This window comes from Mastigoproctus giganteus, chromosome 11 (genome assembly GCF_048544385.1).
Source record: "Mastigoproctus giganteus isolate SK-2022 chromosome 11, ASM4854438v1, whole genome shotgun sequence".
NCBI classification, from domain to species: Eukaryota; Metazoa; Arthropoda; class Arachnida; order Uropygi; family Thelyphonidae; genus Mastigoproctus; species Mastigoproctus giganteus.
The window spans coordinates 151,846,381-151,871,260 of NC_143585.1; the positions used below are offsets into that span (position 1 = coordinate 151,846,381).

General features: G+C 39.3%; 1 protein-coding gene across 1 annotated transcript in view; it reads right to left on the reverse strand.

Moving 5' to 3' along the window:
* LOC150078518 (gamma-interferon-inducible lysosomal thiol reductase-like) overlaps nt 1-24,880 on the reverse strand; it is a 51,344-nt gene that overhangs the window by 14,146 nt on the left and 12,318 nt on the right. Inside the window, exons 3-6 of the mRNA XM_090384589.1 lie at nt 10,554-10,628; nt 7,192-7,287; nt 5,938-6,084; nt 3,519-3,587 (exon numbers count right to left, since the gene is read on the reverse strand). Of these exons, the coding sequence (XP_090240715.1) occupies nt 3,519-3,587; nt 5,938-6,084; nt 7,192-7,287; nt 10,554-10,628 (387 nt within the window). The remainder of the gene's footprint in view (nt 1-3,518; nt 3,588-5,937; nt 6,085-7,191; nt 7,288-10,553; nt 10,629-24,880) is intronic.

Here is a 24,880-nt window from a genome sequence, read left to right on the forward strand (position 1 = left end):
TAAATCCATCTAAAATCAAAATGATGATTTTTAAAAACAAATTAGATATTAATAGTCCGCCAACAATAAAACGTAATGGATCGCAACTGAAAATGGTATCTGAGAATAACTATTTAGTGATAGTCGGATTTCAAGTTAACTTTTTTTCGCTCACATAATGATCAAGTCAAAGTTCACAGGATCTATTGTCAGAATATCACGAGTATAATGGGGCCTCTCCCAAGAAACTTAAGGTTATATTACGTGGCAGCGTATCTTCCTATGGTGTCTTATGCAGCAGGTGTTCGGTTTCACAGAGAGGTAAATGTCATATTTCAAAGTTATCTTCATTTCAAAGAATTATGCTTCTAGCTAAAAATTGAGTGTGCAGTTCAGTTTCAACGGCTGCGCCACAAGTTTTGTCAGGAGCCTTACCATTGGATTCGGTATATCGGGGTCTTTGTTTTAGAATAAAAAGGCAGATTGCTACTACAATTCTTGAAATAAGTATGTTTGCATAAGAATGTTTAAATACATTATGGCATACGGCAAACTAAGTGGGACACCTTCCTGACTGGAATTGTGATCAGAAAATTAATACCAGATGTTACGTTTTTAAATAATAAAAGAACAGACCGTAGTTTTCTTCATGTGTGGAATAAACTTATTAACTGTGCATGGCTCAATGAATGAAAAGTTGTTTATGTTAGGACTACAGGATAATGACCTTTGTATGTGCGGGCAGAAAGAGAAATGGTAGCATATACTCTGAGTGTAATTTATACATTAAGTATACAGGGTGATTCAGGAGGAATAGTATATATTTTGTGAGGTTATAGTATCGATTATTTTGAGTAAAAATGTTCATATAAACGTGTTCAATTCTCAATGGATACGGAGATACAGCTGTTTGAAACTGACGCGCACAGCTCCCTGAATCAGACGTGATCAAGAAGCAGTTAACACCTGACGCTGTTTGGTGTTAGAAGTGTTGTTAAGAATGGCACGCATCTTCACACATGCTGAATATGGTGTTTGTCTACGGTTTTTGTGGTGGGAGTACTGTTGCTGCTTGTAGAGAATACCGTCGACGATTTCCTAACCACAGAATACCGGATTCAAGAGCGTTTACTAGTGTGTACACTAAACTGCGTGAGACTGGTACAGTTCCCAGCGCTCGTATTTCTTCTGAACGTGCAAATGAACAAAATGTGGATGAAATAGAACACATTCTTTAGTGGACAGAACGTAGTCCTACTGTTAGGACACGAAGAATTTATACGCGTATCGGTGTTCCACAGACAAGAGTATGGCGTGAGCACGGCTTGTATCCATTTCACATACAGAGAGTGCAACACCTTCAACCAGGAGATGACGTCCAGCCATTGCAATTTTGTCGGTGGGTAAATGCTAATAGCCGAGTAATACTGTTCAGCGATGAAGCTACTTTCACCCGTGACGGTATCAACACCCGTGACTCGTAGGTGGTCAGACGAAACTTCACATGCCACTGTTACAAAACATCGTTTCTCTGTAAACGTGTAGTGCAGCATCATTGACAATCAGTTGATTGGGCCTGTTGTGTGATAAAATCATCTTACAGGGCTCATTTACCTAGAATTTCTGCAAAACGAAATTCCACCACTATTGGAGGATGTTCCCTTGGCTACAAGGATGGGTATGTACTTGCAGCATGACGGAGCTCCTGCACATTATACCGGTCTGGTAATACAATATCTAAATCGAACTTTCCCTGAACGATGGAACCGCCGTGGTCCCGTTCATTGGCCGCCAAGGTCTCCAGACCTCACTTCGTTAGATTGTTTGTGGGATGGAAGAAAAGCGCAGTATACAAAGATAAGACGAATACAAGAGACTAATTGCTTACTCGCTCGCATTTTGGATACTGCCGCTCTCATAAAGGAACGCTAAGACGACTTCAGAAGAACAATAAATCACGAGTTACAAAGTGCATTGAGTTTGGTGGGATTTTCGAACATTTAGTATTATGAACTGTAAAATATTTGTCAATTATTTGTGTTTTGTCACTCAATAAATACAAGTAACTTCTCGTTCTTAAATACCTCTCATAACGGCTTTGTGCGCGCTAGTTTCAAACAGCTGTATCTCCGTATCCATTGAGAATTGGATGTTTATATGAACTTTTTTACTCAGGATAAATCGATACTATAATCTCCCAAAATATGTACTATTCCTTTTGAATCACCCTGTATATCTTAGGAGATACTGAGATAATATCTTAGAAGAAAACTTATGAAGTTTGAATGCATGTTCAAAGTCAGGAAGATGGTTCTCCTGGAGGATAATAATGCTTTTCAGTCTCTTCACGATTACGCCATTGAAGTATTCAAGAGAAGGCTTTGTTATAACAGTCGTAATACAAGAAGAATGATGTGCGGTTGATGTGGAATTTGCCTTTACTTTGTGCACAAGCTTGCTGCCCACTCTTTTTTATTTTTAAGTGAAAGTGTGATAAGTAGGGTTCGATGCTCAGTTTTTAACAGTTATGAGTTAAATTTTTTTTTTTTTTTCACAAATAAGTACGGATTGATATTTTAAGTTCAGGTAAATTTAAAATGACAGTTAACTTATAAATAATATACGAGTCTAAAAAACTTTTTTCCCTTCTCTGAAGTGGGGCCCCCCAGGACTATCTGGCGCATCTTTTGGTAACACCAGTTGAAGGTAAAAGTCGTGAATCGAGACAGTACCAGCTGTACTGGACTTGGCTCGCCTTCCCATGGTCTGGAAGCAGCTGTCATGGTGATTGCTGCTTCTGGGTAGCCAAGTGGCCAGAACATCACAACCCACACTAAACACACAAACCGACAGTACACATAACTGGCTTATTTTACGGTGTTCTGTATCATCGCATAAAAACGAGGGAGATTTGAATGTATGTTCTAGGGGGCGGGGGGCTTTATGTATACATACAATCAGATCTGATGTATCAAGCTGGTAAGTCTGTCAAATGGGATTGCAATAAAATTACAATGTCGGACAGTTATGTGAACTTTCTTCAAATTTTTGAAATGGTGCCCTAAAAGGCAGGGAACAGGGAGCTACGATTGAATGCTCACCTAATATGAAAACTTTAGATTTCAGTAATGTCCAGGGTTACCCATTCTAATACCGTTTACAGGGCTCTCTCACCTAATAAAAAATTACAAAACCGCGTAAAACACGGCAAAACATTTTTTTGTTAAAATTTGTCATAAAAATGTGAGTGTGGTAAACGGGCTTTATCACAACAAAAATTTGTTCCTTTTCTCTTTATTGTTTCCTTCCTATAGATTGTCTTTAACCTCACTGAACGCTTTACCCATTTTTTTTTTTTTAAATTGAGAATACAATTTCATTTTTATGGTGTAAATATTTTAAAGATATCTTAACCTACAAATAAGTAAAGATTCACAGTGTAAGGCTTCAGTTCCAAACGTTCAAATTTGTCTTAATTTGACCATTTATCACAGAGGCGTAAACTAGTTCTAAATTAAGTGGGTTTCTTTAATACTTACTTGGTAGCTGTTGCAAATCAATCCAAAAAGGTCTCTTAGAGCCCATGACTGGATAAGGTCGGTATGAGTCTAAATTAAAAAAGAAAAAAAAAAAATCACTGTTATGACTGAATGAGGTCGGTATGAGTCTAAATTGAAAATGATTCTAGAACAAGGGACCATAATGGCCTTTATTATATTGCACAGCTCTCAGGTGTTTTGATTTGTAGATGTTAATAATTGACATTTAAAAATATATATTTTTTTCTCTCGTGTTATTTATACTGGTCCCTTGATGGCATGACGGGATCGCCAGTGGATTGCCAGCTCTGGTTCTATCAAAGCAAAGGATGTTTAAGCTGTACGCGAGTTAATCTTTGCTGCAACTCGCCCACCCTTCTCCCACGTCTCTGAGAGGCATGAGTAAAATGAATGAGGCCGAAATTTTCATGGTTATAAATGATTCTAGAACTAGGGATCATAATTTCAAGTTACGGGGGGGGGAGATGTTTAGATTGGATTGCAGGAAGTTTTATTTTAGCCAGCGAGTTTTAAATTACTGGAATAAGTTACTTATATCGGTGGTTGAGGCTGACAGTTTGGGGAAATTTAAATGTCAGCTGGTTACTTATGGGTGGAGAGAAACGCATAGGTAAGTTTTTTTTTTTTTTTTTTTTTTAAATTTTCTTCTTATTATTTTTTTGGCTGATGCAGCATAAGCCATAGGCTTCCTTGCACCATTGGCTAACACTAATCTTAGGCGAGGTTCTCCGCGCTTCTTTTGAGCGCAGTGTCCTCTTTCTTATCTCCTTCTAATCCCTCTAATTTTTGATTCTAGTGTGTGCACATATATACAGTGGACGCTACTTAATGTGATCACTTCGGGTTTTAGCTGAACTGATAGTATCAACGATTGATAGCTGAAGAAACAAGAACGTAGCTATTCAGCGTTGTTTATTGATGCAGAGCGGAAATGTGTACATAAAAGTGGAGATGTACAGAAAGAAAACATTAAAATCAAGCCTTATGAAATATTTTAATTTGACTGTCCGTTAATTTCTTTCTTAATTTCTTTGAGAAATTTCATACAAATCATTAAAAACAAATAAAGAAAATATTAAAATCAAGAATTAGAATTAATGCTCTATTGTAAATTAGCCGGATTGGTAGCAGAAGGGAAAGAGCACTTAATTTCTCCATTTTAACAACTTATACAATTATAGAATTTATAGTTATATAGCCTTATACAAAGGGATAATCACCTCCTTTTCCCTGCTAGCAAAATTCCTATATATCATTGACAAAACCCCATGACCTGCCCTTGCAGCTTGTCTGCATTGCTCAGAAAACTTCATATGTGACTGAACAATTATTCCCAGGTCTTTTTCATTTTCTACCACCTTGAGTGTAGTACCACACAGCTGGTACGTTTCTCCGGGGTTACTTCTACCCATATACAGTATTTTGCATTTGTCAATGTTAAACTTCAGTTGCCACTTCTCAGCCCATCTGCCCAAATTTTCTAGATTCTGTTGCAGTAGCACACTGCCATTAACAACCCTGCCAACCTTTGTATCATCTGCAAACTTCGACACTAAGCCTGATATACCTTCATCAATATCATTGATAAATATACAAAAGGGCGCCTCCGTAGTCAGGTGGGAAGGAGCAGCAGTGCGTAGCACACGCTTCTTGATTAGACCGGGGTTCGAGCCTGTCACCACCAAATACGGAGAATGCGGAAAGGTCAGGGAATGACCACCGCATATCCCGGAGCAATATGGCCTTAGTTGCTAATGCTCCAAAAAACCAAACAAATATATGAAACAACAGTGGACCCAACACCGAACCCTGTGGGACTCCACTAATAACATTAGTCCGCGAAGAGCAGCGCCCATTGATTACCACCCTCTGTCTTCTCCCACTGAACCATCCTTTTATCCGTTGTAGCAACTTGCCCTTAATACCATTCTGCTCCAATTTGTACCGTAGTCTTCCATGCGTTTATAATTGACATTCGGAATAGGGTGTCACTGCTTGAATATTTACATGTTGGCCAAAATACACTTGCCTGTAATCATCGACATTCACCCGTGGCAAAATGAATGCAGCAATCGGGTTGGGGAGAGATTTGGTGAATCATATTAAGGGATAATCTTGTATGTGATTAAAGCTTAAAAAATTTCAGTGCCGCCTTCAAAGCCACTTAATAAATAATTTCTTCTTAACCATTTCGCATATGAGTTGCACACATACAGCATTCCAACTTGATTGATAGGCTGATAGGTAACAGCATCAGAAACACGTGATGCTGTTACTAAATTTACAATTTAATGATGAACATTGTTGGTGTACCTAATAAAGTGGCTACGCAGTGTAAAATTTTATCAAGAAATAACAGTGGATTATTGCTGATTAAGAATAAATGTATTATACTTACCCCATTCACTACGATCCATGGAACGAATGTGTGCGGTGGTTGGAGGGAATTCGTTCTTTTGCCCATCTCATATTCCAAATTGTTACCTAGTCTGCCTTGGGCACATCTTACTAGTTCTGTCCAGTTTACTCCCAGCAAATATGCACACTGAAATATATATTTTAAAACGTTGTCACGTTATGTTTTCGCCAATAGTTGAGTACTGTAAATAAATTCTTCGCTTAAAAATAAGTTATCTCTAGAAAGTCGAAGTATTTCTAGCATGGATTAATTTACTGATGATAGGATGGCAAACAAATATGCCGGGGGGGGGGGTCCTACAAGTATTTCGTTTTCTAAATGAGACAATTTTGTTAAAACATAAATGGTTTTGTAACTCTCAGTTCATTTTAGATGCTAATCGATGTTTGTCAGTCATTTAGGGAGAGGGGTTCGAAATCCCATTGTAGACGGGGGGGGGGGGATTATTAAAGATCTGTTAAGTGAGGGCTGCTATTAATAGATGGAGAGGGATGTTTTTTCTCTGAGTTATTCCAGTTTTTCTTCAGATCGTAACAAAAGACCTTTGCTTTGCATTATTTGGCCATTCTAATACTAAAATAAATTTTCTGTTTATGTTCGGTATGGTGTGAGGAGTTCATAAGGCAGAGAATGCAAGAACATCACCGTATTTAGTATTCACGCGACATGAACTGAGGCGAAGTTAAACGCATGTACAACTGTCTCTCTCTGCGGTTGACTAATTGGCTGTGGTGAGCCACTGTTTTTGGGATTGGGGAAAAAATAGTTTAGCATCCTCTAAGCCCCATAAATGAACATTATAAATTAATAGTGAATTAGCAAATATTGAAGTAAACAGTGAAAGCCTTTCAAAATGCTTGTCACGGATCAGACCACCTGAAAGAATGAAATAAATAAATATACATGTTTTGTGGAGAGTTTCAGACTAGATTTTTTTTCAGTGCGAAAGTTGTTTGTCGTTCCTGGTTAACTCGAAAATGTCAGTGTTCTTTCGAAACGTCTGTCGGGTTTTTTTGATAGGGGATAAAATAAGTGTAGCGTAATTCATTGTCAGTTACACCGAGAGTTCTTATTGTAATTAATTTTTCGCAGTTGTTTGCCCCATATTTCTTCATCAGTGAACTTCCATTAGCCAATATGAAAAATTAGCATGCTAAATTTGCGCTAGGAATAGTTCTTCATAGTTTTTATTTTTATATATACAAAAACTCGAACATTTCATGGTTCGGTTACCTTTTTACCTGCAGCAGAAGGTTGAGATGCCAAGGACATGCATCGGATGAATGCGAGACTGGTGTTCGGGTTTCTCAAAAGATAGATTGCACATGTCTGGAAACAAAAATAAGTAAATAAAGTTTTTTAAAAAATCCGTAGAAAATTTAATCTGGAAAAGTGTATTTAGTAACACTGAACTTGAACTCGGTAACGCTTTGTTTATCGAAACCTAGCAATTTATTTCAAAACAGGAATTAGTTATTTATCCAAAATGTACGTGAAATAGTAAACGCTGTTTATAACGTACAGAAATAATCGAATACTCCTTTCTCAGATATTTAACGGATTAGTAATGACATTTTTTGTGCACATTTCAGTAAAAAGCTCGTTAAAGTGATATTTAGACCTCACTTTTTTGAAGTTTTTGCAATCGCTTTGCTTGCCAAAAATTAAATTCTAAATCACAACTGAAGATTTGGAATCTTCAGTTGTGATAATGAAAAAAAAACAAAACTAACTCCGGCCGTTCCACATTAGAATAATTAAATAAAACTAAATGCAACTAGGCATAACATTTTAAGAGTTTGATTCTATATCTATATAATATCGGTGTAGATACACCATACACAACTCTTAAGAGAAACTAGGTAGTAGTGTGAAAGGCCTCATTTCATCTGTATCTCATATTGTGTTTATCCTTCACACTTCTTTAAGAGTTGTCTATGGTGTATCTACATCGATATTATATAGATAAAGAATCTTAAAATATTATGCCTACTTGCATTTAGTTTTATTTAAATATTATCACATAAGCCTGTTGGCATTTCTCATATTGTTTGATTAACTTCACAACTGGGTTGTCAAATTTTACCAGGGTACCTGCACAACAGTCTTCTCTTACTGGGGAAGCGTTGCCTATTCTAGGAGTTTGAGTGTTGTTGAGTATGAGGAGTAACTGTTCCTTTCACCTTTTGAAGGCATTTCTTCTTCCTCTCCTACTATCACTTCCCTACACCTTTTTAGTTTTCCTAAGTCTAAAGTCTAATAGGGATAGTATGAAAATAACAGAGTATCTTATCCCATACCATTTTTCAAACGGTGCTGTCTGGGTAGTAGTGCCCACCGAGAATAAGTAACAATAGTCTTCTCTATTAGCGAAGCGTTACTTAATCGAGGTCGTGCAATACATGGGCAATTCGTTGTGAAGGACGAGCACAATATGAGATACAGATGAAATGATGCCTTTCACACTACTACCGTAGTTTTTCTTTAAGAGTTGTCTATGGTGTATCTACACTGATATTATATAGATATTAGAATATGGAACGGTCTTAAAATTTTATTTGAAAATTATTTGGAAGACTGTTCTATCGCTGTAGCTTGTTCTCATATCAGACGCGCATCAAGCTTCTTGGATTATAACAGAAGAGAGCTTAAGGTGGGGATCGTCCCCGAAGTCTTGACACGAATTATCATGATTTACGGGAGTCGGTTTTACTGTGAAGTTCAATATATATACGGATATGTATAGTATCTTATGTAGGGCAGTTCCAGAACTTTAGTTCAACTCCGCTGAGGTACATTTGATGATACAAAACTCCATAAAAGGCCAGAAAGGTGTAATATTGTGTTTGTACAGTGTAAGTGTTGTTTCTGGCCACTTAGTCACCAGTATTTGTGAGATACGTACATGTGGTATAATTTTTTTTTTTTAATTTTTGCCCAAGTTTAATTGATTATAGCAGCATTTCCCAAACTGGGGTCTGCGAAACGTTCAGAAAGGGTATCAAGTAATGTGTTTATATATATAGGCAACCCCCGTATAACACGGTACTTCTGCAACACGGTTTATCTCTAGCACGACTGATAAAGTGCGAAAATCCTTGCACAACACGGTTTCGCTCTAAGACGCTTAGAGAATTGTGGCAATCCTCGCATAACAAGGTATTTTTGAGCTTTTATGCGGGGAAAACCCTGCTATTATGTTGGATATAATATTTCAATGTTTCCATTCTCTTTTGTGAATGCCCGCTTTTGGCTCGCTAGTCGTTATGCAAAAAATGGGAAATACCCGTATTTTATTTTTTTTTTTGGGAAATCTCCGTGTTAGGTTCTGTGCTATTGAACTTGTGGAAAAAAAATCTAGATTTCAAAGTTTTATTACTATTGGATAAAGCGCCAGGCTATCCAAAAAGATTCAAGTCCTTCAAACGTTGAAGTAATATTCCTAGCATCTAATACAACTTCTATAATTCAGCCATTAGATTAAGGCATCATTTTTACCTTTAAAACTCATTGCATCAGAAAATCGTTACGATGAATTTTGGAAAAAATTGATTCCGAATCTATTGAAGTGATGGAGGCATGGAAACATTTTTAAATTGACTCTATCGGAATCGTAGCTTTATCGCTCAAAGTAAAACCAACTGTCAACATTAACTGAGTGTTGGAAAAATGCATGGCCAGAGTCAGTTCATTCAGGAAATATGGTCGAATCGGCAGAAAACGGAATTAGTGGGATAGTACAACTTGCTAAGTCGGTAGAAGGGAAAGTTTTGATGATATAACTACTGAAGACGTTCAAGAATTTCTGGTAGAAAAAGAGGCTGGCAAAGCGGATTTGGTGGAAATGGCATCGGAGGTAAACACAATCAATTCAGAGGATCATAGCGCTGATGAAATTCTGAAGTTCCAAAATTTACATTAAAAAGGATACGGCAAGGAGTAAACTTAGCCAAGCAATTAGAATCTTATTTTTTTGGATAGAGATCCTTCGACTGAAAGGAGCAAAGAGTTCAAAAGGGAGCCTCAAAAATGCTTAGCTCCATCCCATAAAATTTACAAAGATCTATCAAGCAAAAGCAAACAAACCCAGATTTCTTCTGCAGCATCTAGAACACGAAATCTAGATGCTGCAGAAGAAAGTTCAGAAGGTGAAGATATTCTGCAACAGAAAAGTTCTCGTTTCGTTGTGCTTAGCAGTGATGAAGAGGAAGAAAATTAAATGAACGTACATTATCTGACATATATGCATCACAGTTTAAGACGTTTGTTCAGTTATTACTATTTTTAAATAAAAATTAAGTTTCCAATAGTTATTAAAAAAAAAATGGTGCATTTTTTGTTAGCTTTTGGAACGTAACGCCCTTTTTTGTACTGGTTCTTAGTTCCGTATAACACGGTTTCGCAGTACACGAGATTTTATAGGAACCCAAATACCGTGTTATACGAGGGTCACCTGTGTGTGGGGGGGGGGTCCGCAGATCTGAGTAGTTTGGGTGCCGCTGATCTAAAGCAACGAATACACTTTGCTGTTCTGACTAGGATACATAGTTCCAGAAATAATCGTCATAATTACTCTTATAACATGTACAGCTTACCTGGACAATGTTTCCATAGCATTCTTGTTCGCCATGCTGACAGGTGAAGTTCCACCGACCTCTGTGTAACGTAGTCTATGAAAGAAAGTATACATAAGCAATCGATATTAGCAATCAATCACATAACCAGGTTTCAACGAATCACTACTCGTTTGAAACCTGGTTTCAAAAATCGCCAACAGAAATTGACAAATCAGTGTTTTGGCAGGGGAAGACCAGACAGAAGTGGTGGAGGGGGGGTAGATATTTACTACTAAAATGGATAGCAATCTACGAAGGAGAGAATAATCCAGCTCAGAAAACTTTCAAGAGGCCTGTGCGACTTACACAAAACAACCAAATGAAATACTGTACAGGTATGTACAATTTATCTCCCTTCAGACAACACAAAAGAATCCAGAAGCGAACTTCTTAGTTGGCTGGATTTAAAATCCAAATATACAGTAATATCCAGAGATCTTAATATGCCGCTGCCAAAGCACAGAATCTAAATTGACGAATGCTCCGAGTTATTAATTTAAAGCAATTTAATACTCCAGCTACAAGAGGGATCCGGGCTTTAGACCTCCTCTACTATAACGCTCTGAGCATTAAGTTGGTTAGCAACCACAGTAAGTTCAATTTTGACCACAGCCCATTAATTGTTTTCCCATTTGATGTTAGCCCATGAACTCCGAAAGAGCTGCGCAGCGACGTTCATTCTGAATGTAAACGCCATGATGGCGGGGGGGGGGAGTTAAATTTTTGTCATCGTCCTGAGTCGGAATTCTACATCAGAAACCGTCTCCTGAATAAGATCCAGGACTCCCCACCAGCAGATCTGCATCAACTGATATGTACCCAGAACAACCTCGAAGCCTTCCAGACCTTTGCAGCTGAGGTATTTTCCTGGAGGAGGACACTGATCGCCAATCACCGACGTGGAAATGCCGATCATTAACAATTCCACTGCCAACTGAAAGTCACCCCTTCTACCGACTATTTTTTTTTTTTTTTTTTCTGACCTCCGTTCTGCATTGTTTCCGGGTCCTGCCCTGGAACTAGGAGCAGCCTTGGCTCACCTTTTCTTCTTTCTCACTCTGTGCAGGATAGATAACCACTCTCCCATTTTTTTTTTTTTTTTTTTTTTTTTATTTCTCTGCTGGTACCAGATTTACATCTTTCTCTTCACTGTAGCCAGGGTGTGGGATTAAAATTACTTATTTATTCTTTAATTATTTTTATTTTTTATTTATTTATTTATTATTATTTTAAAAAAAAAAATTTTTTTCCCTCTAACCTGCGTTCTGCACTGGTTCCGGGTCCTGGAACTAGGAGCAGCTTTGGCTCACCTTTTCTTCTTTCTCCCTCTGTGCAGGATAGATAACCACTCTCCTTTTTTTTTTTTTTTTTTTTTTTAACTCGTGCTCTGTTCTGACACCTGGGATGTGGACTATCATTGGTGCCAGACAGCTCTCCCTTTTTTTTTTTTTTTTTTCATCACAGGGAATTTATTTTATTTTATTTTTCTTATTTTATTTATTTATTTATTTATTATTTTTTTATCATTATTTTTTTATTTTATCATTATTTTTTTATTTATTTATTTAATATATTTTCTTTTTCACCACCGGGAATTATTATAATTATTTATTTGTTTATTATTATCATTTTATTTTATTTATTTATTATTATTATTTTTTTTTTTTTTTTTGCACCACGGGAAATATATTTTGTTTTTATTTAATTTTTATTTATTATTTTTTTATTTTATTTATTTATTTTTTTCCCATCTCTGGAGTTGGGCCCCCAGAGAAATCTGGTCCACCTTTTGGCAACATCAGGTGGTTCAGAGTCTCGTTTGTTTGTTATTTGGTTTTTAGGAGCATTAGCAACTAAGGCCATATTGCTCCGGGATATGCGGTGGTCAATCCTTGACCTTTCCGCATCCTCCGTATTTGGTGGTGACGGGCTCGAACCCCAGTCTAATCAAGAAGCGTGTGCTACGCACTGCTGCTCCTTCCCACCTGGCTACGGAGGCGCCTTCAGAGTCTCGTATCGAGACAGTACGTGCTCCATTGGGACTGGCCCATCTTCCCGTGGTGTGGACGAGTACCCAGAATCATCTGTCCAGGTGACTGATGCTTCTGGGTAGCCAAGAGGCCAGAACAGAACAACAGAACACACACATAATACACACAAACCGATGTCACACACATCTGGCCCATTTGTAGTGATACTGTTCTTCACAGAGATACGAGGCGGAGTTGAACTCACGTTCTAGGAGCCGCCCTTTACAAAAACACATGTCCATACAGTGGGCAAGTATACATCACGAGGTCCCACGTTTCCAGTTCGTTGCAGTCACAGTTTGGGTTTTTCTGAATGCCAAGTGCTGTTAGTTTGTGATTGCAGGGCCATGACCCGTGAGAAGGAAGGTCATTTCCACCCGGTGAGAACCCGGGTGGTGGCTTTGGGCTAGTGATAGCTACTGCAGGTAAAATGTTTTTGGTTATGATGTCTAATTGAATCCCCAGGATTTCCGTTTGTATTCCTTTCTTTAGGTGTTGGTTTAGTCCACTCTTTTATCACTTCCAAGGAGGGGGTGGTAGGCGGTCGGCTAGGACATGGCGGGCTGGCGTGCTCGCAATACAGCAAGCCCTGGTTACTGTGAGTAACATTGCTTTCTGGATGGTTTGTTATTTGTTTTTTTTTTTTTTTTTTTTTTTTAGGAGCATTAGCAACTAAGGCCATATTGCTCCGGGGATATGCGGTAGTCATTCTCTTGACCTTTCCGCATCCTCCGTATTTGGTGGTGACGGGCTCGAACCCCGGTCTAATCAAGAAGCGTGTGCTACGCACTGCTGCTCCTTCCCCTGGCTACGGAGGCGCCTTTCTGGATGGAGTTTAGTTTCTGTTTATTACGGAGTAGTGAACCAAACCGCTGCTCCATAACAAACAATTGGTAAGAATATAACTTTGTACAGAAGAGCTAGTGCCTTTTCTTTGCTGCCACCCTCCGCACGGCAGATTCTAGTTATCATTCCGGTGTATTTACGTATTTTTGCAAAGAGGTGGACTAGGTGACTTTGGAAAGTTAGTTTGCTGTTTATAATAATACCCATGTATTTCACTTTTGAAAATAGCTAACGGAAGTGTTAGCTATTTTCATAACAGGAGATCTTATTATCTGAAGGTTACCCTTGAGAAGGATCGATTTATTATTTTCTCCAGATATGTGAAGCCTGTGTGTGTGTGATGGTCCACTCTTAAAGGATCCTAAGGTGTGCCCAAGTTTCCAGTTGATTTCTGGTGTCAGCTTGGACGATCAAGACCAGGTAGTCCGCAAAAGCGAAGGACTTGACACACTCGAGGTCCTTCCCGAGAAACTCGTCCCGGACAATGGACTCATTTCATTTTTTTTTTTTTCATTTATTTACACACCCAAATATTATGTACAATTTCAAGAAACATAAACAATAATCTATATACAATTTTATGTACATTTTCATTCTCATATATATAATTACCCTAGCATATATATATATATATATTTTGTTCACAATACAGTTGAGGAAACACAGTACAAAACACGTGTGTGTGTGTCCTGGTATCAAGGGTGGCCCCTAGGCATAGCCCATCTCCACCTAGTGGATCTGTATTAAATGTAGGACCTCTGCAAAGGAGCAGCCACCACCTGTGCAGCTGCTGTCTGGTGCCTGTCCCCAGGCGCGAGTAGCCAGGCTTTTTTTTTTTAAACCTTTTAAATGCCAAAGTGCACGAAATCCCGCACCCACTGGAGGTAGTGCAATACCAGTGGGTGCCCGCTATCCCGCTCACAGGCTGCCCAGGCCTAGAGCCCGCAAAAAAAAAAAAAAAAAAAAAAACAAGGCTGGAGCTCCAAAAACCCATTGAAGTCACACAGCCAAGACAAACATTTTTAAAGAACTGCAATTTTCAATAGCATTATATATCAGTTATCCTATTAAGTTTAGCATTAACAAGGAAATAAACTGTTAACATTGATCACTATTTACATTACAGTGAGATTTACCACTCTCTCTGTTTGACAGTTCTAGCAACAGAATTTGAGAATTATTTACAGTCGTTTTACAGCAATATTAGTTGTTACTTACCAATAGTTACATGTATTTCTGTTTTGTACAATTTTAAAGACAATCCAGTAGTCTAACTGTTCAGGAAATATATAGTCTCATTTAATTTCTTCCCCGGTAGGATCTGAGCTTGTAGAGTAGGGCTATAGAAGTTCCTCAAGGCGATTTCCATGTAGATAGTTCACATAGTACTCCTGAGCTTTAGGCAGGAGAGGAAGTTCCCAGCATGCATTAAAGCACTTGGAGTAACACTAGCGTCCTTGCAGAAGGTTTTTCTATACGTGTAGCATTACATCAGTCAGAGAGCAGAAATTGGAGTTTTCTGTGTTCAATTGGCTTGATGGCATTTCAGATTATTGCAGGATTCATCCTATGGGGAGAAGATCTTATTTTATTTATTTCCCCCCCCCCCTTTTTAAATAAGATTTCATGAGAGAGAAACGTGTTGGGGTGCGCAGAAGTATGGGTATTCTTAACTGTACGTTAAGCAATTATTTACAATTTTTCGAGGTTAGCTTCCTAATAATTTAGGCCCGTTTATACACAAAGCTTCTTGGAATCTTCTTGGAATCCCATCCAGCATCACTTAGAGGAGAAAGGGGTCTACCTGCTATTTCCTGTTGCGTTGGTGGCTATCTTCCGATATGTTCTTCCCAAAAGTGAGTTAATCTGGATCATTATGACACCACAGTAGAGTTTCTAGCCGCAATTCTTTTCTTGAAAACTGCCGCAGAGAACTGTTGAAATGTAGTGAAGACATCAGAATTTTCGACGAGCAAATGTACATTATTTTCTGAGAGATTATTTATTTTACTCAGCAGTACCTGTCTTTCATTCGAATAATCATTACATTCAAAGAGAACGTGCTGCCATGTCTCAGATGCTCCGCAGTGACAGAAAGGATCAGGCTCAAGGCTCCTTTCGAAAAGTTTAGCCCTGAGCGATCCGTGGCCAGTCATTAAACATGATGTAGTCATGCTAGGCACAAACCATTTTGAGACTGTGGGTAATGATGCGAATTCAACATTTGAAATGTATCTTCGTGTAACCTCACCGTGTTCACTTTCAGCCCATCTTTGCTGCCAAACAGCGGTGAGTTCCTTCCAGAGTCTTCGTTTTTCCTCTTTTATTCTGTTCGTAGGGTCTGTTACAATGTTAAAAATATTTACAGAAATTCCTTTTTTGAGATTGTAGATCATACCCCTGTAGGAGATATAAAGGTCCAGAGGCAGGGTTCCTGCTAGAACTTGTAGAGCATTATTCGACACCGTCCGAGGAGCTTGTAGAAGTGTGAGCAACACCGAACGCTGTAATGAAAGAAGTTTAGTCCTGGTCTTAGTTTTTGAGACTCTCCAGAACCAAACACCTGCTGCGTACGCAGCAATTGGTAGGAAGATAGTCTTATAGTATAAAGACAACGTCTTTTTGCTGAGGCCCCATTCTTTTCTGGAAATCCTTGCAATTCCAGCCGTGAAGTTTTTAATTTTCTCAGAAATTTTGGATACGTGAGTATGAAAGTTTAGTTTGTCATCGATTGTAAGTCCCAAGTACTTGGTGCTGGATACGTAGGGGATTTGTGAGCCATTTAGGATAACTCTGGGAGGTCTGCCATAATTGAATTGCTTTCGAAAAACCATGAAATTAGTTTTTGTAGGGGAAATTTTGAGCTTATTTAGATTGGCCCAGTTGGATAAATCATCCAATATTGTTTGGATCTTTTGTTCTAAGATTGTTCTCGACATTCCAGTAACGCCAACCGCCAAGTCGTCTGCATATGCAATTTTTTTGCAATCTCCATTTTTCTTTGTCAGCCATTGGTCTAAGACTGCATTCCAGAGGAGAGGCCCCAGGACTGAACCCTGCGGGCACCCTCTGGAAGCAGTCGTGCTGTAAGTCAGGTGTTTGGCACAAACCTTGATCTGTCTGTCTTGAAAGTATGATCTCATAATTTGGTAGATATGATTATCACACATGGTTGATCGTAGCGACCCGAGGGCGCTCTCCCACCAGAGGGAGTCGAATGCGCCCTCGAAGTCCACGAACACCACCAAGACATACTTGCTGTGAGAATCCTGGATGTATTTCAGAAGAGAAATTATATCATCTTCGGTCGAGTGACCCTTTTTGAATCCGTGTTGATGATCTGAGCACAATTGCTGGTCCGATAACATGCTTGCAATTCTGGGAGAAATTAATCTCTCAAAAAGTTTCCCTAAGTTAGCCAGGAGGGATATTGGCCTGTACGCCCTTGGGTTTGTTTTGACTTTTCCAGGTTTATATAAAATTTTCAGTAGAGCTAGTTTCCAGGGTCTGGGAAAAAGTCCTTCGAGGAAGCATTTATTGTACATATTCAGTAGGATATTGGGAAACAGTTTAAAAAATTTCACAATTACCAAATTCTCTAGCAAGTCAATGCCAGGGCATTTTTTCTTATTGAGTTTAGCAGTAGCAGCTCCTAGTTCCACGAGAGTGAAAAGGCAAACATCGGTAGATCCAACATAATTCTGGTTTTTCCTCCTGATCTCTGCCTGTTCTGGAGTATCACAGTGAGGTAGATCCTTTGGAAACAAATTATCAACGATCGTTCCGACAGTAGAGTGCCAGTCTGTTGTTTCTAGGTTATTACTAATTACAGTCTGATAGATATCTCCACTTATCAGTTTATTCCTCATTATTTTATATATGATCCCCCAGGGGTTGGTATTCCCAACATCTTTGACCAAGTTTTGCCAGCAGGTCCTCTTACTTTCAGATATGGCTCGATGGAATAATTTTCTTTTCTCTCTATAACTGTTTTTCAGCCTTTCAACGTCCTCGTTAGAAAGATGTCTACTACGCTGATATAAGCGTCTGGCTTGTTGAGTTTGAAGCCTCAAATCAGAAAGCTGAGCGTTCCACCATGGCACTGAAGGCTTTCTTATATGTTTCCTTTTACTTGAGTTTGACATAGCTATATATAGATGTTGCTGAACAGTGTCTACATATTCTGAAGCCGATAGTTGGTTTAATGCTTCAGCATCCTCTCCATTAAATACTGTACGCAGATAATCCTCGAATTTTTTCCAGTTGACTTTATCCGTACGGTATCTTCTTAAGTCTTGGACAGTCAAGTCATTGTGTTGGGAGTTCTTTGATATGTTGAACGTGATAGCCCTGTGATCGCTGTTCACCAAGGAGGGTTTCACGTCCCAGTTTCCAGTTTTGTCATCCATCCTTATGGAAGTAAGTGTGACGTCAATGTTTGATTCTCCGTTGGTAGTGGAGAAAGTAAATGGTTTATTTTGTACATTTTTAATACAAAGGCTGTGAGCCATAATTAAATTTTCAAATTGGGCTCCCCGAGGATCAGTGAAGCCACTGTTCCAGAACGTCGATTTGGCGTTCAGGTCCGCCGCCACCACCAAGTTATTATTTGCGAATTTATCACAGATCTTGTCCAGTAGGTGCAATGCTATATGCACATCTTCTGAGGGGGGACAGTATAGTGAAGTTAGGTAGAAAGAGATGGAACTAGAAGATACGAGGATACAGGTAGCATTCGCTGAGCATTCTCCTGTAATCGCAGTAATAACTAGTTCGTTATTAAACACAACAATTGCAGTTTTGGGTGGAGGATCACAAGTTGCTATGATTCTAGTGGAATTGGGGTAGCCCATGATTTTATGCGCTGTTCCACCTACTTGGGCTGAATAATATGGTTCCTGTAGACAGACAATATCATAATTATGTTCTATGGCTACATTTCTGATCTCATCAGCTGCGGCTCGAGAGCGCTGTGCGTTTATCTGTAAAATTCTAATTGTGTCTGTATTTTGAGAATAGCCAAAGTTATTTCTGCTTGTAGTTGTATTATCCATCAACGATACGCTTATTTGCTAGTTCCATCGCTTTTAAAAACTCGGGGCACTTGCCATCCCTGACTGAGTGATTGGAGTCCTTGTTCTTGCGTTTACAGTTTATGCATTTTGGTGATTCTTCTCTGTTGGGGCACTCTGCGAAGATGTGACCCCCATTGGCACAGTGACTACATGACACGGTTTTATGAGAGCAATTTTGTGCAGAGTGCCCGTAGGCCAGGCACCTGAAACATTTGTTAACTACGGTGAATTTTCTGAACTTATGCGATGTAAAGCCTAAATATATTCGATTGTTTTGAAGTAAACAGTGGAGAAGTTGAGGATTGAATCCAATCACCCAGTTAATAATACTGTTTCCAGAACCTGAGCTGAACCTAAATGTTGTACCCTCGTTTACCTCCTGTTGTGAGAAGGAATAATCTTTTAAATTTTTATGATACAGGTCGTCCAAGATATCTGCCTTACTATAATCTTTTGGAACTCCATAGACTAGAATTGTTGGGTTTGACATTTTTGGCTTTTCTATTGAAAGTCCTGCATTCTTGAGTGCAGGCAAAGTACAGATTTTGGTGGCATCAGATGAGTTTGTAGTCTCTACTAACAAACCCTTGTTCCGGAGGAGTCTGATGTTCTTAACTTTCATTTCTTTATGCTCGGTTTTGAGTGTGTTTGTCACCGCATTCCTAATGTCTTGACTGGACTGTATCACTGAGTTAGCAGTGGGTCTTAGGATTAGTATATTGCGTGGATCACCAGGTCGAGAGATCCAGGGGGTTTTGGCAGGCTCTGAATGGGCCACCTTCTGTGGTTCATTTGACATTTCTGTTGATAGTTGTCTAGGCTTTCGCCCCGTCTTCCGGAATTAACTTTCTCCAATGGATGGGATCGCTCAGGATCAAGTCGGCCCCAATTTGATTTTGCAGCCTCTGCAAAAGTCGTTTTCATCAACGATTGATTTCCTCCATGGGAACCTCCTGGGGAGAGTATATGTTGATCAAAAATATCTGCCCGACATTCTGTGCTGGTCGTCTTGGCCTTCAGCCTCTCATTATCTATTATTAGAGACATTGTTAGTGCCTCCATGTCAGCCCAAAGGCTGTGAATGAAATTTGATGCAATTTTCGTTACCATACTGGTATCTGCTGACATAAAATCTCCTAGCGCCTTCTTTATTTTTATAACTGTGGCGTGTACAATAGTTGGATCCAAAGAAGCTCCAAGATCCAAGGTATCGGTGAAAGACGTGCTTTGAACCCCTGTTGTCTGGGAGGGGCTAATATTTTCAGTATTTTCTGGATTTGTTGGTTCAGTTTTGTCACCAACTGTGCCAGTATCTTTCTGTACTGTATTTTTAGACTTTGAATCTTCCGGATTAGTGTGTACGTTTTGGTGTGAACTTCCATTTTCGTGGTCTGTTCGCTCTCCTTGAACAGAAACAGCTTCAGCGCGGCCGTGTTGATCAAGTTGGGTGAAATACACCTGGCTGTCACTGACGTGCCGCCTTCTACTATGCTGCAGTGGGCAGGGCGACGCCAGGTTGGAGTCGAGCAGCAATTTCGGGGGGGAGGAATCCGGTACTGATTGGAAAGGGCTCCCTTGTCCATTCGTCGGCTTTTTCCGACAGCAGTAAGCAACGAATTTCGCGCGGGCTGCGCTTGATAATTTTTTCAGGCTTATCTGGGACAGACCTGAGCAGCTTTGGCAAATTTGGCATTTGCACTTCGAACATTTGATGTAGACTCCTTTGCAGTCTTTATTAACCTCTTTTTTGCATAATTTGCAGTTGTCTGCATTTTTCGGTCGAGTTTCCCCTTCCATAGAGAACGACAATGGACTAAAAGAATGGCACGAAACCGAGCCCTGGGAGCAACCCCGAGTGAGCAGTTGCTTTTACATAGTGTGCATAGTGTTAGGGTCGGGCGCCACCTGTGGTTTCCCACATCTGCGCCATATGTACACTGTGAAGAAATACAGAACACTGTAAATGCCAGAAAAAGTGTAGTGTGTTGAATGTGTAGTATTGTGTTGGGTTCTGTTGTGTGTCCTGGCATTTGGCCGCGGGATCCCTAATGGGACCCCACGTTGCCCGCACACACACCACTAGGAGGTAGCAAGGCTGCCCATTATTCTCTGGCAGGTCTCCATCAGGGTCGCCTGAGCTTCCTGAACGGAGACCAATTAAAAAAAAAGTAATAATAATAAAAAAATAATAATAAAAATAAATAAATAAATAAAAAATAAGGTAGAGTGCGGCAGTACAGGGTGTACGGAAGAAGATGGGGGATGAAAGTAAGCGTAAGGGGATGTAGGTGAGCGCATCCCTTAAATTGACAGTGGAGCGTATGCCCCACCAGGAGAAAAGGGGGAGGGGATAAATTCAGAAGGGTAGAAAAGCCACTCAGCGAGAGTGCTGAGTGTGACTTATATTTTGCGGTGCAGTGGTCAAGACCATGGAGCCTACCCAACCATGTGGAAAGTTAGCAGGTAATCCTACCCTGGATGTTCCAGGGTTAGCAAGTCGATGCTGGTAAAACGGTCAAGTCAGATTTTTTATTTCAAGTTTGAGCAAGTCCCTTACAGGGACTTGCTCGAAGATCGTCATAAATTGGGCAGTTATAAAGAGCTCGCCTCTGTAGCCAGGTGGGAAGGAGCAGCAGTGAGTAGCACACGCTTCTTGATTAGACCGGAGTTCGAGCCCGTCACCACCAAATACGGAGGATGCGGAAAGGTCAGGGAATGACCACCGCATATCCCGGAGCAATATGGCCTTAGTTGCTAATGTTCCTAAAAACCAAATAACAAACAAACAAACAGTTATAAAGAAGATGGTCCCAATTTTCAATTTCTCCTCATGTACAGTAGGGGTTATTGATGATTCCCAAGGTAGTCAACTTATGATTTATAGAGCCGTGTCCAGTTATAATATATGTACAGTAGAGGCCAGGAGAGAACCAAGGCGGCGACTTTGGATAAACTAGTTTGACATCCGGGATGAATTTCTTAGTTATTAGGCCCTTGTCCTGCTCCTCCCATCTTGTCTGCCAGATTTGTAGTAGCATGGCAGCTAGTTTCTTCTTTTCTTGCTTACAGCCAGTGCGGGTGTCGTTGTTATGTCCAAAGTTGGTAGCTGGGATTCCCCGCGACAAGCAGTAGTGCAATCCTCGACGGATAACCTCCAAGTCAAGGGGAAGGACACGTGCAAGAACCTGGAGGGCCCGAGAACTTAGTTGCTTTTACATGTGGACATGTGTTTTTGTAAAGGGCGGCTCCTAGAACGTGAGTTCATCTCCGCCTCGTATCTCTGTGAAGAACAGTATCACTACAAACGGGCCAGATGTGTGTGAATTAGGTTTGTGTTCTGTTCTGGCCTCTTGGCTACCCAGAAGCATCAGTCACCTGGACAGATAATTCTGGGTACTAGTCCACACCACGGGAAGGTGGGCCAGTCCCAATGGACCACGTACTCTCTCGATACGAGACTCTGAACCACCTGATGTTGCCAAAAGGTGGGCCAGATTTCTCTGGGGGCCCACTCCAGAGAGGGGAAAAAAAGTAATAATAAATAAAATAAAAATAAGAAATGATAAATAAAAAGTAAATAAATAAACTAAAAACAAAAACAAAATATTTCCCGTGGCGCAAAAAAAAAAAAAAAATAATAATAAATAAATAAATAATTATAATAATTCTCCGTTGTGAAAAAGAAAACATTAAATAAATAAAAAAAATAATAAATAATAAAATAATAATAATAAAAAATAAAATAAATAAATAAATAATTTTATAGTTGCTTTTACACCCCACTTCACCCATACGAAAGCAAAAATATATTCACAATTAAATACACCGGGAATTGCATCATTCCCGTACCTTTACACCCTTCGCCGATTTGGTCCTCCACTCCTAGTTAACCTTTAAACCGTTTTGGGACTTGAACGTTGGTTTCTCATAATGGCTGACAATCTCTTCATTTCTCGAACCACTCTGTAATCGAAATTTATATCAACTTTACCTCGGAGGCTGCGAGTTATTATAAGGGACTTGCCGACGCTTGTCCAGCTGCATACTAGAAGGCAGATTCGTCAGAGATCGACAACATAATTTCACGCCCACATCCCAGCTCTCTACTGGCCCGAGCTACCACCTCTCTCTACTCCTCACTCAACATGCCCGGCAGTCTTCGTCAGTGCATCGAATCAAATATGCTCAAGATATTTAATATACTGAAGACTGACACAAAGGTCTTTGTGAAGATACCGTTTACCAAAGACAAGTTTCTTTTCTCTTCACCTAATTATAAACAATACCTCCAAATTGAGGTTCGCTCTTGCCTGCAATTACAAGAGGCTTTGTGCGTCTGCAAGATACTGAGAGAGAGAGAGAGAGAGAGAGAGAGAGAGAGAGAGAGAGAGAGAAGGAAGGGTCTTTTCGCTCAAGTCGAATAGTGTCTATATCGACAGAGATTATTGTGTAATGTTTAATATTGACTGTCTTGTATCTAAGCCATCAGGTTGATCCTGCCAGCACTCCACCCAAAATTTGGTTTCCGTTTAAAGAAAATGTCTGCCGTCAGTAAATTTAAAGATATTAAGAATATAACATGTTGTACCGGAGTATAAACAGAAAATTTATTTAAATTTATTTTATTTATTTGTAGTAGATAAGACGTTGTAAATAGACTCACGAAAGTGCTTCAGCAGTCGCGCCCACATCTGCTGCAGTGTAAACCGGTTGTGCGTGTGGAAACTCGCGCTTTAGTATGTACTTATCACTTTCCTTCCCTGTGGCTGTCCAGGGATGAATCCTATAGGATTAATCAACTAATAGTATTAATAATAATATCGCTCCGATAAGTTAGTTTCCTAATTTAATACATCAAAAAAAAAAAAAAAAACAGTAAAACGAAGGTAAGAGTTATTTATTAAAGTAAAATTAAAAATGTTAAATATGGCACTAATATATGACCATGCCATTACTTTTAACAAAGTTTTCCCTTATTGCCTTGAGGTATTTTTTCAAAATTAGACACGAACTGTTGTAGACCGGCTGTCTGGTAAGCATAGGAAACAACACCATTTTGCGAACCTTTCGGTTCACCGCAGATACTTCCACTGATGAGTGCTGTGTTAATTGCTTCGATTATTGCCTTCACGTGGTCTCCTTTAAACCCAGTAGAGTGGGCAGTGGGAATGGATGGCCTTAAATTACAGTTATGCAAGAGAACAGCTTTTAATTTTCAATGCGAGGAGTCGACGAAGAGGCATTTTTCAGATGTACTTGTGACAGTTCCATAAAACTCCACTGATATTATTTTGGTAGTAGCACGGAAAACTGTTTAACTGTAAAGAATATCGCTAAAATGTGGTTTCATTTTCGATAGCGAGACACTTCGACGTTCTTTTTAAATGAAGTATTTCTGCTTTTCTCGAGGCATCTTTGGAGAGGACAAGATCTCCAATGAGGTCATTCAGCTCACTTTGGATAAACAGCTCTCCGGCTGCAGTGTCTTTTCATCGGTTCTGTACTCAAGATCGGATGAAGTCCTCGGGTCTCCGCCTTGCACCTTCATTACATTCGATGCTAAATAACTATTTTGCCTTACAGGTCATCCCCTGGGGGAAATCTTGACGGTTTTGTTTGTCGTGTGGTCTCAATCGATTCAGATTTCTGACTTCGTAAGGAAAGAAAATCGCTAGTTCTCTACGTACACAAGATGTATGGTGAACGCTACTTAATTTCAACAAATTTGATTGGATTTGTTCTTGTACTACAAGTCCTTCGAACAACTTGTGATTATGACGGCAACCACTTTTATCCTTACAATCTAGGCTTTCTTCTTCGAAACGTTTTGCAGTGGACTTCTATTATGTCTTATGTAGAGCGATTCTATAACTCCAGTTTCTTGTTTTTTTTTTGGGAAGTGCCAGTTGCATATACGTTGTTACAATGCAGTAGCTCATAGCTTAAACTAAATCTGCATCTAAAATTTAACATTCTACACCAAAGTATTGCCAGTTCAAATAACCTTTAGTTACTTTATTATTCATTTAATTAATTAGGTAATAAAACATTTTTGAGAATTTGACTTTGTTAAAATATATTTAAGAATGTCTGTTGGTAAATGTTAATACGATATACGGTTCGGTTTTTTTTTTAAATTGATATACATGGCAGTACTTTAAATGTTAGTCGGTTGTATACCAGGTTATGGTGAACTTTTGTATAATTTTTGACACTGTCTCACACCCTAGTAATTAGGGTAAAACTGTATTGCTTGATATAAATTAAAATGCAGTGGACTGTCGAAATAACAGCACCCCAAATAACGAACATTCGTGCTAACGGCACATTGAGATTGGATATTTACATAGCGCAG